We start from the raw sequence: 14866 nt of genomic DNA on the forward strand, positions 1-14866 counted from the left end.
ATAAACCCTGTTGGATTAATTTACTAAAGGCAAAAAGGCCGTTCACTTTGCAAGGGCATTTTCTCTTAGCTTGTGAATGAGGTGAAGTACTGCTGCCTTCCATTATCCCATGGTGTGCAAGCATATATACAGTTTTTTCCTGCCATTGTGTGTGTTTTGCAAAGGAAATGTTCATTATTTTCACTAAGTTAAATGAAATGTTCTTTCTAAAGTGCAAATCCAGAGTCAGTAGACTTGTTGCCTTTTGTGAATCAACCCCTGTGTGTAATTTTTACTACATGGGCAATGGTTTGTGCCCCAGGCAATTATAGCTATGGATTTTATTTACTGGAAACTATAAATTCTGAAATCTTGTTTCAACCAGAAACCTCAAATAAAAGATCAAACTTAGGAAGGCTAGGGGGTCTATTTATCATGGATTCACTGTTCAATGAAACTAATTAATTCTTTACTGATTTTATCCCAAATGAGATTCAGTGTCATTGATTCTGCACACTCATGCAACATCAGATGGGAATGCATAAATTGTCACATGTAAAAGGGCTTTTATTGTGTATGTGAATCGGTCAGAAATAACTCTTGATTGTTTTATACAGAGTTTAAATACTAGAAGGGTTAACTTGTCACTTTTTTAAGAAAAGCCAGGCAAGTGGGATGTATCCCCATATTTAAAAAAAACAGTGACGGACAAAATTCAAACTACCATTATGTATGGGAAGGCTGAATGTACCCAGGATTATTGATCAATCAATTTGGGTACAACTAGCCTGCAGGATTTTACATGTGATTATTGCAAGAAGCTGTTATAGCCTTTAGAAATAATCTCCTAGTCTTCTCCCGGTACGGATGGTTTCTGATGCCCCTCCACAAGGAGAACACAATACAAATTTATTTCCCGAAACCCATGGCTGAAAGAAAAAAAATTGTAATGTCTATAGCCAGCCTAAAGGTTATTTTTTTCTAAATATATTGTACATCAGAATATAAAACAAATGTAATGTACATGGTCATACTGATCGAAATCCGATAATGGTCAGAAAAGAAATTAAAACAATAAAACAGATTATAACAATGGAAACAAAACAAAGAGCAACACCCAAGCACAGAGCCTGTACACAATGTGAATGACATCCTTTAAGTGGCCCTTCTGTATTTACATTTCCTTTGTTTGAAGAACCTGTTTGGGCATCTGACATGAATAATACAAATTTGTTTTGGTACTATGGGGACTTTGGTGGTTCTTTGTCCTCACCACAAATACAGGGCCACTAAATATTAATAGAAATTCATTCACAGAATACAATGATTAGTGAAATTATTATTAGAAAACATTCATCATTGAATTATTTTCTATATCTCATGCAATATAAGTAGACACATCCACCCATCAACAAGCCAAACTATCTTCAGATTCCTGCTGAGTTCTATATAAACAGCCAAGCATGCATTTAGACAAACTGCTACAGGAAGTGGGTCCACGTCACTGTCCTCCACATTTATTAAGTATTCGGGTGCAAGCCTAGTTCATCCAACTGTGCACAATATACCATCCAAAAATCTTTGTTGAGGTAATGAAAGCATTCCAATATAGGACTTTGAACCCATGAGGCCACAGAAAATGAATGTGTTCCATCCTTCTTCTTTGTTTTTTTTTCTCTCTGATTTGAACCTATATTGTTGAGCATCTAATGTTCCATTGTAAAATATATTACTCTGTGCTTGGTGTCCATTGTGTCACTAGAAGCTTTGCCCCTGCAAATCCCAAGTACTTTACACATGAACATATCAAAAATATATATTGTATTTTATGTAAACAGCATAGTTTTAATAAAAAATCCTCAGTGAAGGGAAATATATATTTATTAACGTCTTATTCTGTGCTGCTGGTAAATTTGCTAATGAAGTGGGGCCCCTTCCTGCCACTCCACCTGGAATGCATACGTATGTCATATGGAGGTGACAGCACAGGATTAAATGCATTCCCTGTGCCCCCACCATGTAACTTGGGTTTTCTGCACCCATTGTAGCACACGGGACAGGCATTGTAGGTGTGAACGCGGTTTACATACACGTGCACACCCTGGGCTTACGTTTGCCCATGTGTGCAGAGCAATGGGTTTCGACAATTTATTTTAATATAGTTTATTATGTTTTTTTACTTGATTGCTATCACAAGGGGTTAATAAATCCCTATGTAATAGCATTTGGCAGGTGACAGGTACTCTTTATGGAGACAGTAGGGGTCTAATAGATCCCAATGTCTCCCCTTCCCACCATCTTACCAAGCACAGATTGGCTAGGTTAGAGGTGCCCCATGGCTGTACTGGTCAGGAGAGGGTGCGTAAGAACCTGGAAGTGATATCACTTCTGGTTTCATTGTTTGCATGTGAGATCGAGGCATGGATTTGCCCTGGTTCCACTGCAATCTCTCTCCCCATCGGCAGTTATGTTCCCAGCACTGGTCAGGGTGGGACAGCCTGGGAACCATGGGAGGAGGGGGACCGTTGGCAAAAGAGGAAGGCACTGCACTGCCGGATGTGTGAAAGTGATTGGTAGCTATGGAGCTCCAATATCACTTTTGCTTTGAAGACGGTTGTTGGCTAAACAAAACCAGAACAAACTGGTGGCTGCTTAAAGCGGAGTTTCACCCAATAAAACATGTATATAAGATCATATTCTTTATACTTCCACCATGTACAGTATGCCCCTTTTTTATTTGGCTCTACATACCTTATTATGGCTATTTTCCACCCGGCTTCCGGGTACTGACTCCCGCGGGAGTAGGCGTTTCTATACAGAGGTGCAATGTCACCTGGGACTTCGCCCAGATGATTGACGTCCTTGGGAAAAAGTTCCCCCCGCGCCCGCCTATTGCGTAGGCGCGTCACAAGATTAACAGAGTTTTCGAAAGTAGCCGAACTGCGAGTCAGCTCTATAATGTGACTGCACAGTCAGCTCTACACGGCTCCTAGTCGGTGCGCAGGTATCGTGTAGAGTTGATTCGCAGTTTGGCAACTTTCGGAAACTCCGTGACTCTCGTGACGCGCCTACGCAATAGGCGGGCGCGGGGGGGACCTTTTTCTCAAGGACGTCAATCATCTGGGCGAAGTCCCAGGTGACATTGCGCCTCTGCATAAAAACGCCTACTCCCGTGGGAGTCAGTACCCGGAAGACTGGTGGAAAATAGCCATAATAAGGTATGTTGAGCCAAAATAAAATAAAAAAGGGCATACTGTACATGGTGGAAGTATAAAGAATATGATCTTATATACATGTTATTTGGGTGAACCTCCGCTTTAAGTAGAAATTAGTTTGTGATTAAATGTTCACTCTTTGGATGTACATAGTACGCCCAAAGACTGAACTGGTTAGAGACAAAATATAATAGAAGTCCGGAATGGGAATATGAGAGAAGAAAAAACACATAATGAAAGTACCAAGTAAACTATATAACATAAAAATTGTAAAATCATAAATGTCTACAAGTATCTGTATACCCTCTACAGTTTCCTCTGTCATTGATATTACAATCACAGTATAATCTCTTATAAATGCTAATGATAATTTCAAACCATTGTTTTTTATATTTACACTCCCTCCTATTGTCTTCCCTCCAAACATTAAAATGTTAATGACCTTGTCATCTGACTGGAGCAAAAACTTGAATACAAATAAAACGACAAGTAGACCTTGTAAGGAATTGGAAACACACCTTCCATTGTTATGAATAGATTCTTTTAGCCAATCCAAAGCGGTCTCATGTTAGTGAATGGGGGTGAAGTGAATATAAGGTGAAGCAGAACTCAGACAGGTAGAAAGATTACTGGCAGATAAGGAGAACAAGGAGCAGCTGACGGATCCCAATATTACACTATACCAGGTAAGATATAGAACTTTCCATTTACGTTTTTTTTGTTCTTGTACATTGGTATTATAATTTATAGCCCTTGTCATTGGCATCTCGGTGTTGCGTTATTGTATTACATTATTATATTTAATACATTTCCCTAATCATGATGTCCCACCTTTCAAAAGGAAAGATATAATATTGAAAATGTGTTTTTTTTTTCTATGCAGAAAAACATATTGCCTTTCGATAACTTGTCCAATAGTTCTTTGTGAGCTCATATTTTTTTAATGTAGATAATTTATATAATTAAATACCTGACTTGCGATTGGTTAATCTGACTATCTGTGAATAGAGATTTTTGTGTGCAGATTTTTATAAAAAGCCAAAACATTTCCTTTCATGTTAGATATAATGTGGAAGGGTAGAACCTCCTATCAATTTTGATTGCTGTCAATGAGAGATCGTCAATAAAAAATTTGAAAATAATGGGAAATCCATAATGTATGGTAATATTGAAACAGGGGTCAGGAGAAATCTTCCAATGGGGACAGCTGACAGTGACAATGAAAGTGGCAACTATCTAAGAGACTTTGAAGATATTTGATCTTACTTACTGATGTATTTTCAATACAGGAATTGGTTAAACGGTATGTAAGTAAATATACCGTATGAAAATTAGACCAGGGTTCTAGTATTTTCTACTCTAGCCAAAGTGAAAAAAATATATAGGTTGGAGTTATGAGGGGACACTCATACATGGACAATCATCTAATGCTAATAACGTTCCATGGGTTTTGGCATTTAGTAGACACCTTTTGAGTACCCTTGTGTGATTTTGGTTGTACCCCCCCCCCCCCGTTTTATAGTTGCACACCTCCTTATTATCCCCTCTTGTGGTCCACTCTGTGCATCTCTTTGGGTGTGGCACATGGGATACTTGTATTAAATTGGGGTTCCCCTGGGTTGGACCCTTAAGCTCTCTGGTTTATCCATGTGGGTGGTTGGAATGGTTTTCAATAACGCTAAGTGGTTTCCTGATGAAGTGCTAGAGTGAAAAATGTTGAAATCACCAATAATGGTAATTTATAGACAGGAAATATGACAAATTAAATGTTGACCACTTCAGCCCCAGAAGATTTGGCTGCCCAATGACGAGGCCATTTTTTGGGGATTCGGCACTGCGTCGCTTTAACTGACAATTGCGCGGTCGTGTGATGTTGCACCTAAACAGAATTGACATATTTTTTTCCCCACAAATAGAGATTTCTTTTGGTGGTATTTGATCATCTCTGCGTTTTTTTTTTTTTGCACTATAAACAAAGAGCGACAATTTTAAAAAATATATATTTTTTACTTTTTGCTATAATAAATATCCCCCAAAAATATATAAAAACATGGGGCCAGATCCTCAGAGCGAGTACGCCGGTGTATCTACTGATACGCCGGCGTACTTTCAAATTACCCGCGTTGTATCTTTAGTTTGAATCCTCAAACCAAGATACGACGGCATCTGGGTTAGATCCGACAAGCGTACGGCTTCGTACGCCTTCGGATCTAAGGCCTTGTACACATGACCGAACATGTCTGCTAAAACTGGTCCGCAGACCAGTTTCAGCAAACATGTTCGGTCGTGTGTACGGCTGACCGGACAAGTTTCCAGCGGACATTTGTCCAGCTGACCGTTTTGCAGCGGACAAATGTTTCTTAGCATGCTAAGAAACATGTCCGCTGGAATCCTGTCCGTCGGACATGTTCGGTCGTCTGTACAGACTCACCGTACATGTCCGACGGCCACCATCCCTTGCATGCATCGAATCACTTCGACGCATGCGTGGAAGCATTTACCTTCCAGCGTCGCGCACGTCGCCGCATCATCAACGCGGCGACGGCGCGGACACGTCACTGCGCTGTCTGTCCGCGTGGATTTCGGTTTGATGGTGTGTACAATCATCAGACCGAAATCTCCCAGCGGACATGTCCAATGAAAACGGTTTGACGGACCGTTTTCATCGGACTGTCCGCTGGTGTGTACGAGGCCTTAAATGCAATACTTTGGCGTCCGCTGGGTGGCGTTCACGTCGTTTTCCGCGTCGGGTATGCAAATTAGCTATTTTCCGACGATCCACAAACATACGAACGGCCGGCGCATTCCTTTACGTCATCTCTAGTCGGCTTTTTTCCGGCGTATAGTTAAAGCTGGTATTTTGCGGCGTATAGTTAGACCTAACCCCACTAATGGGTTTTCATATCCATTGTATGTTACTTTTTATATTTTTTATATATTTTTATATTTTTTATATTCTTTATATGTTTGATCACTGACCTAGTTGCCCCGCTAGGCACTACACACTCAGTGTCCACTTCCCTTGTATCTTAGCCCTAAGGGGAGTTACGGTTGTTCCTGCCTAATTATGACAGCATTCACATTATATATGCACTCATGAATACCCATGCTTTTGCAATTTGTCAGAGTGCACCCACCTACCTTCAGGTGAAGACTATGGGATAAGTCATTAATGCCCCTCCCTTGAGTTGGTGGTATGTGTATCATACACATTTCATTATAGGCAGAGGTACCTTTGGGACACCATCCTACCCATTTCTTGCCCACACTTTCAGGGTAACCCCTGCTTATATGTTTTTTCACAGTCTGTCTATACCACACAGGAGTATAAATGTTACACTACCCCTTCACACTGCACACTACTTCCTACCCAAGTTAGTAGCTGCGCTGTGATCGCAGCGTTGTGAGCCACTCGCTGCCTACGGGACCCACACGGAGATATAACCTACACTCTCCCTTACCATTAAATTAGTATGCTGTTGTATTAATGTTTATTGTCAGAATTGTATAACTATGCCTGGAAGTAAGCGCCTAGCATGGAAACTACGGACGCCTCGGGTCATTCACAAAATGTATTCGATTATGGGGTCCTTCCAGCTAAATCCCTGATTGGTTACCGCCGCAAAGTGGGAGGGACGTTTCCATGGTGACGCTGGCTATTTATACCATTAGCAGCGGTATGCGTGTACCCGCTTCTGAAGACGTTATTGGAACAAAACGTACGTAGAGCGGACACACGCACGCCGGCACGCACTTCCGGGTAACCAGCTGACTACACGGTGGAACGCACGCCGTTCCCAGGCTGGCGCTTACCCCCTATACCGGTAACGAGTGTCGTGCTGGGAGGCTTGCTACCATTGATAGCTGCCTATTTGTTGCTGCTTTTACAGTTTTTATTGGAACTTTACCCCAGTTCTCTCTTATATACATTATTTATTTTTTACAATTTTTGTTTTGTGTACACGCCAGCATGTGCGGCGGTACTGCTAATAAAATCAACCCTTTTTATTGAACATACTACCCTATGAGAGTTTTTTTTCCCCTGGAGGAACCCGGACACCTAAGAGGACCGGTATCACCTGGACCAGAGAACCCATTTGGAAAATCCGGAAAGGCGAGGAACCGAGCCGTCAGGACACCATCCATTTATATGCACTTTACCCCTGCAGGGGTGAGTGCCTCTGGTGAGTGGGGACCCAGGAGGGGGAGCACCGGAACCACTGCGAGAAGTCACATAGTTGCAGACTGCGATTTGTCACTTTGATTGGATGCACTTGGTCACGAACACTCCTTGATTCATTATATATGGATTATTGATCTTATATTTTTATATTTTTCTTAACTGGACTATTTATCTGGCACTTTTTGCACACAATTTTTATATTATTATTATTTTGTTTGAATTTATTGGATCTTTCACTTCTGCACTGCCGGCTCTGACCGTCAGCGGTGAAGCCGTTGCTTATTGACCATTTTTGCTACATTTTTCAATTACTGGTTTCCTACATTATATACTGTACTGGTATTTATGTCATGTACCCACAATTATATTGATTCACTTGTGACTGTTAGTCACACCTATTCTATACCACTACTGGCACACACTGTTCTTACACAACCTTTTTTGAGCATTTATTGAGGCACTTTTATTGTATTCTATTTTTATTTTTATTTTTATTTCTGAGACCCATCAGTTACCAGCTTTAATTGGGTCAGATAAAAGTCACCTATGTACTAATTTTCCGGTACCTTTAGCCTCCAGTTTAGACAGCGCCACCACCCCCACACCTCTTTTACTCTTTTCTGTGTCCTCTAGGGGATTACATATTGGGGGGGCTGCAGTCAGATTATTATTATACACATTTTGACAATTATTCCGTACATCGTACTCACCCATACCCCCACCACTGTTACATATATCCACCTAGTGGCCTCCTAAGCGCGGTTCCCTACCTTATTTATTTATAGTTAGACTTGCCATGTTAAGTATGGGCGTCGTTCCCGCGTCAAAATTTTAATTTTTTATTTTTGTTTGTGTAAGTCGTCCGTGAATTGGAATGTACGTAAGTCACGTCTAAGTTAAAAAAATTACGTCCTAGCGACATCATTTAGCGCAATGCACGCCAGGAAATTTCGGGACGGCGCATGCGCAGTTCATTCGACGCGGGGGACACGCTTCATTTAAATGAAACCCGCCCCCTAATCGCCGATTTGAATTCCTCCACCAGAGATACACTACGCCGCCGTAACTTACGGCGCAAATTCTTTGAGGATTCAAAGCAGCCAAAAGTAAGTTAAAGCGGCATAGCGTATCGTACATACGCTGCGCCAATCTATTTCTATGTGGATCTGGCCCATAATTTTTTCCTTAGTTTAGGCCGATATGTATTATTCTATGTATTTTTGGTAAAAAAAAATGCAATAAGCGTATATTGATCGGTTTGTGCAAAAGTTATAGCGTCTACAAAATAGGGGATATTTTTATGGCATTTTTATTTATTTTTTTACTAGTAATGGCGACGATCTGTGATTTATTTATTTTTTATTGTGACTGCGACATTATGGCGGACACATCGGACACTTTTGACACCATTGTCATTTATACAGAGATCAGTGCTATAAAAATGCACTGATTACTGTGTAAATGACACTAGCAGAGAAGGGGTTAACCACTAGGGGTGAGTAAGGGGGTTAAGTTTGTCCTAGGGCGTGATTCTAACTGTGGGGGGCTGGGCTATGAGTGACACGACAGTGATCACTGCTCCCCATCACAGGGAGCAATAGATCACTGTCCTGTCACTAGGCAGAACAGGGAAATGCCTTGTTTACATAGGCATCTCCCTGTTATGCAGCTCCGTGACATGATCACGGGACAACGGAGCTCACAGTGTGCCAGCGTCGCACACCCGCACAGTGGCAAATTCAAAGCTATGTACAGGTATGTCATTCTGCCGACCTATATAGTCGTTAGGCGGTCGGAAAGTGGTTAATGTTAAATACGTGCCTTTGTTTTGAAGTACAAATGTATCATATTTATCCAATTTGTCATTGGTTTAAACAATGTCTGAGTTGTAAATTCAATTATGTATTAAAAGTGTTTTTATTTTTATAATACATACACCTAAAAATGTCTAGAAATATCTGTATACCCTCTACAGCTTCCATTAATATTACAATCACAGTATCAACTCTTATAAGTGCTAATAAGTTCAAACCATGGATTTTACTTTTAAATTCCTCCCTATTGTCTTCCCTCCAATCCTTTAAATGTTAATTAAAGTGTCACCTGACTGCAGCAATAACTTGAATACAAATGAAAATGCAAATAGACCTTTAAACAATGTGAAACACACCTTATATTGTTCTGAATAATTCCCTACAGCCAATCCAAACTCATGTTAGTGAATGGGGGTGGAATGAATATAAGGTGAAGCAGAGCTCAGCCAAGTAGAAGGTTTACAGTCGAAGAGAACAAGGAGCATCTGAAGGATCCCAATACTACAACATACCAGGTAAGACTTTCCATAAAAATTATTTTGGTTCTCATACATTTTTATCAGATTGAATAGTTTTTATTTCATGTGTAACTCAGTAATGTACTATTGTATTTTCATGGTGCATTAGCTGATTATATTTAACCACTTACGGACGGTCCCACCGTTGTTATAAGTCGGCACTTTTGAAGAAAATCCCCTGGTATCCTCTTCTTCAGGGGGTGGTCCACTTTATGAATAACAGTGGTCTCTGTGGCAGATTCACAGTGAGATCACTTTTCTCAGCAGCGGGAGAGGGGGGCCCCCTCTTGCTGCACTCCGGTGCCATCCGCCGCTTATCCGGAGCCGTCGATAGCAGCGGAAGCAATCAAATTCTTCTCGGTCTGTGGTATGGTGCTGACTGAGGCTCCATACCATTTTAGGGCAGAAGTAACTTCAAAAATTCACTTCCCCCATAGCTTTTAACCACTTGCCGACTGCCGCATGCCAATGTATGTCGACAGAATGACATGGGTGCGCAAATGGGCGTACCCGTACGTCCCTCCGTCATCGCAGGCTAGTGGGTGTGTGCCCGCAGGTCCCACAGACTCGCTGTCCACTGGTGGCCTGTGATCATGACGTGGAGAGGCAGAATGTAAACAAGGCATTTCCCTATTCTGTCTAACAACATGACAAGCATCTACTGCTCCCAGTGATTGGAAGCAGTGATCTCTGTCATGTTCTAGTGAACCCATCCCCTCTAAAGTTAGAACACATTTAAACCCCTTGATTTACCCCTAGTGCTTTAACCCCCTTCCCCGCCAGTGACATTTACACAGTAATCAGTGCATTTTTTTTAGCACTGATCGCTGTATAAATGTCAATGGTCCCAAAATAGTGTCTGATCTGTCTGCTGCAATGTCGCAGTCATGATAAAAAACGCAGATCGCCTCCATTACTAGTAAAAGGAAATTAATAATAAAAATGCCATAAATCTATCCCCTATTTTGTAGACGCTATAACTTTTGCACAAACCAATCAATGTATGCTTATTAAGATATATATATATATATATATATATATTTTTTTTAACACAAAGATGTAGAGGAATACATATCGGCCTAAACTGAGGAAGAAATACATTTTATATATATATATAATTTTCTTTTTTTTTATGGATATTTATTAAAGCAAAAAGTAAAAAAAATAATTGCTTTTTTTTTCCAAAATTTTCTTATTTTTGTTTTATAGCGCAAAAAATAAACACAGTAGAGGTGATAAAAAACAATCAAAAGAAATCTCTATTTGTGGGGAAAAAATAATGTCAATTTTGTTTGGGTGCAATTGTCTGTTAAAACGACGCAGTGACGTATCACAAAAAATACTCTGGTCAGGAAGGGGGTAAATCCTTTCTGGGGTTAAAGCAACTTTTTTTTCAAACGACATTTTTTTTTTTGGTGTAAATATGAGATCTAAGGTCTTTATTACTCCAGATCTCATAATTAAGAGGTCCTGTCATGCATTTTTCTATTACAAGGGATGTTTACATTCCTTGTAATAGTAATAAAAGTGACACCATTTTTTTTTCAATGAAAAGGTAAAATAAGAAATAAAATTTAAACACGCCCCATCCCGCCTGCTCTCTTACTTAGCAATGTGCCGTTTTTTACTCCCTGCTCTGCAGAGAGAAGAAAACATGTCACATCACTGCTGTATGAATAAAGTCCTGTGTTGTTTACCAGCACAGGGGTCTCTTCTGTCATTCTCTCAGCTGATCAGCAGGTCCTGGACTTAATATCAATGGCTGGGACCCACTGATTGACTTGTGCTGCAGCGAATGACAGCTTAGTCTTCTATGTGTGCATGCGCAAGTGTACCCGAATAAAAGATGCAACATACAGGAATGTTATGGGCCCTGTATGAGCCAAACTGTTGCAGTAAATTTACTGGGGTGGGTTAGCAAAGTGGTTATGAATGGCATTCAAAAACATGTTGAGGTTTTTGCAGTGATTGCCATGCGATTTGGGATCGTGGACAGAATTAATGGCAATTCTGCCAGTGATTCCAAGTTGCCAAGTGTGAATGGAGCCTTAATAATTTGCTGACCTGCCAAATTCATGTATACCAATGTTCTCTGTGCTGCTTTCAGCAGAGAAAAGTCTATAAGCTACAGCAGCCTCCAAGCTGCAGCCTGTATTTTATTATTGAGCCACAACATACAGTTTATAATGGGGTGTAACCTATCCATTTCAGAATTTTAAAGAAAAGTGGATAGCAAAAATCAATTTTCCATTTTAAATTGGCTATAAAGTCGCCACGTGAAGCAAACTATATTTCTGGAATTGCACATTTCTCAACACAGTGAATACTTTCAAATTTCTACCTTACTAGTATTCCAATCATTCATATAAATTATATTTATTTTCAATTTCATTGCAGGCAGATTAAAGAGAAGAAATTGTGAAAGGGCTTTACACAAAAGTATGATGGATGGAGCAGGTGAAAGGCCATTTCCTTGCACTGAATGTGACAAATCCTTTACAGCAAAAAAATATTTAATTAATCATCAGAGGATTCACACAGGAGAAAAGCCATTTATGTGTTCAGAATGTGACAAGAGCTTCTTACGAAAGAGTGATCTTATTAAGCATCTGAGGATTCACACAGGAGAGAAGCCATATCACTGTTCTGAATGTGATCAAAAATTTTCACAACAAATTTCATTGACTGATCACAAGATTATTCACACAGGAGTGGGGCCATATCAGTGTACTGAATGTGATAAATATTTCAACAACAAAGCACTTCTCACAAGACATCAGAGGATTCACACAGGAGAGAAGCCTTTCAGATGTTCAGAATGTAACAAATGCTTCTCAAGAATATCCAATCTTAATGCACATCAGAGGATTCACACAGGAGAGAAGCCTTTCGGATGTTCAGAATGTAACAAGTGCTTCTCAAGTATATCCAATCTTTATACACATCAGAGGATTCACACAGGAGAGAAGCCTTTCAGATGTTCAGAATGTAACAAGTCCTTCTTAATGATATCCGGTCTTTATAAACATCAAAGGATTCACATAGGAGAGAAGCCTTTCACATGTTCAGAATGTAATAAATGTTTTACAAATAAATCAAATCTGATCGATCACCAGAGGATCCACACAGGAGAGAAGCCATTTAGATGTTCAAAATGTGCAAAATGCTTCTCACACAAGTCAAATCTGAATCAACACCTAAAAAGACATACATAGGGAAGTCATGAAGATGTTCAGAATGTGCTTAATACAAAAAGAAAAAATGTTCTTGTGATCAGAAGACTTATAGGAAAGAGGCTGTGTCCTTGTTCTAAACTACTTGACCTCTGGAAGATTTACCCATTGTAATATGGCACTGCGTTACTTTAACTTACAAATTGTGCTTTCGTGCGACGCTGTACCCAAACAAAATGTTTGTCCTTTTTTCTCACAAATAGAGATGGTTTTATTTTTAGCACTATAAACGAACACAGACCGACAATTTTGTAAAAAAAAAAACAATATATATTTTTTTCTGACAAAAAACATATCTAATTAAAAAAAAAAAAAAGAATAAATCAGTTTTTTTTTTATTCAAATTCCAATAAGCATTTATTGAATAGTTAATGCAAAATTTATAGCATCTGCAAACTTTGGGATGTTTTTTACATAATTTTTTTTGTTGTTTTTTTTGTTTTGTTTGTAGTTTTTCCTTTTTTAATAGTAGTAATGGCGATCCACGAATTATAATAGGAGTGTGATATTGCAGCAGGCAGTCAGGATCCTTGTTACACTTTTTGGGGACCAAAGACACTAATACAATGATCAGTGCTAAAAATATACACTATCACTGTACTAATGACACTGGCTGGGAATAGGTTAAACATCAGGGGTGATCAAAGGCTTAACTGTGTGCCTAGCCAGTGTTTGTGCACAGTGTATGTTAAAATCAATCTTTTTGTTAAAAGATTATACTCTGCGATCTTGATGTATTGCAAGACAAAATTTGTGAATCAGCTTGTAATCAAACCGTTTGTTTTAAAATACACACACAGATATCATAAGTACAGTCATTTGTACATTTATTCATAGCTTCAAACAGGTTCCAAGCAGGGCCGGTGCAAAGATTTCTGCCTACACAAGCGAAGCTCCATTTTGGCGCCCCAATACCGATGCCGATATTTCAAAATTGGGGCGGCCGATGGCCGATATTTTAGGCCGATATTTTAGGCCGATTTTTGCGGCCTATATATTTTTTTTTCATTATCTCAGAAAATCTAGGTTGGGGAGGAGGTTATTCTTTAGGGTGGAGAGGTAAAGTGCAGCCTATCAGTGTCCAACAGTGCCACCTCATTAGTGTCCACCAGTTCAGCCTGTCAGTGCAACCTCATCACTGCCTACGAGTTCAGCCCATTAGTGTCCATCAGTGCCACCTCATTACTGTCCACCAGTGCCACCTCATAATTATTAAAAAAGAAAAAAAATACAATCTTAGTCATTTTAAGGAGGGGGGTACAGAGAGGTGGTTGTGGAGAAGGGGGGTACAGAGAGGTGGTTGTGGAGGAGGGGGTACAGAGAGGGCTGTAAAGCTACTTCTCTGTGCCCCCTCCTCTACCGCCACCTCTCTGTACCCCCTACTCTACAGCCACCTCTCTGTACCCCCCTCCTCTACAGCCACCTCTCTGTACCCCCCTCCTCTACAGCCACCTCTCTGTACCCCCCTCCTCTACAGCCACCTCTCTGTAACCCCCTCCTCCACAGCCACCTCTCTGTACCCCCCCTCCTCCACAGCCACCTCTCTGTACCCCCCTCCTCCACAGCCACCTCTCTCTGTACCCGCCTCCTCCACAGCCATGTGTTGTGGAGAGGGTGGATAGTGCTAGGCGTGGGTGGGGATGCGTTGTGGAGAGGGGTGGGTGGGGATTCATTGTGGAGTGGGATGGATGGTGCTTGGCGTGGGTGGTGATGCGTTGTGGTGATGCGTTGTGGAGAGGGGTGGGTGGTACCCGCCTCCTCCACAGCCACCTCTCTCTGTACCCACCTCCTCCACAGCCATGTGTTGTGGAGAGGGTGGATGGTGCTAGGCGTGGGTGGGGATGCGTTGTGGAGAGGGGTGGGTGGGGATCCATTGTGGAGTGGGATGGATGGTGCTTGGCGTGGGTGGTGATGCGTTGTGGTG

General features: G+C 40.7%; 1 protein-coding gene across 1 annotated transcript; it reads left to right on the top strand.

Moving 5' to 3' along the window:
* Positions 1-12027: 12027 nt before the first annotated feature.
* Positions 12028-13086, top strand: LOC120933421 (gastrula zinc finger protein XlCGF71.1-like). The gene has a single exon (XM_040346636.1). It carries the CDS (start codon positions 12151-12153, stop codon positions 12922-12924), a length of 774 nt encoding a protein of 257 aa, XP_040202570.1. The 5' UTR covers positions 12028-12150; the 3' UTR covers positions 12925-13086.
* Positions 13087-14866: the final 1780 nt, after the last annotated feature.

This window comes from Rana temporaria, chromosome 3, assembly GCF_905171775.1.
Source record: "Rana temporaria chromosome 3, aRanTem1.1, whole genome shotgun sequence".
NCBI classification, from domain to species: domain Eukaryota; kingdom Metazoa; phylum Chordata; class Amphibia; order Anura; family Ranidae; genus Rana; species Rana temporaria.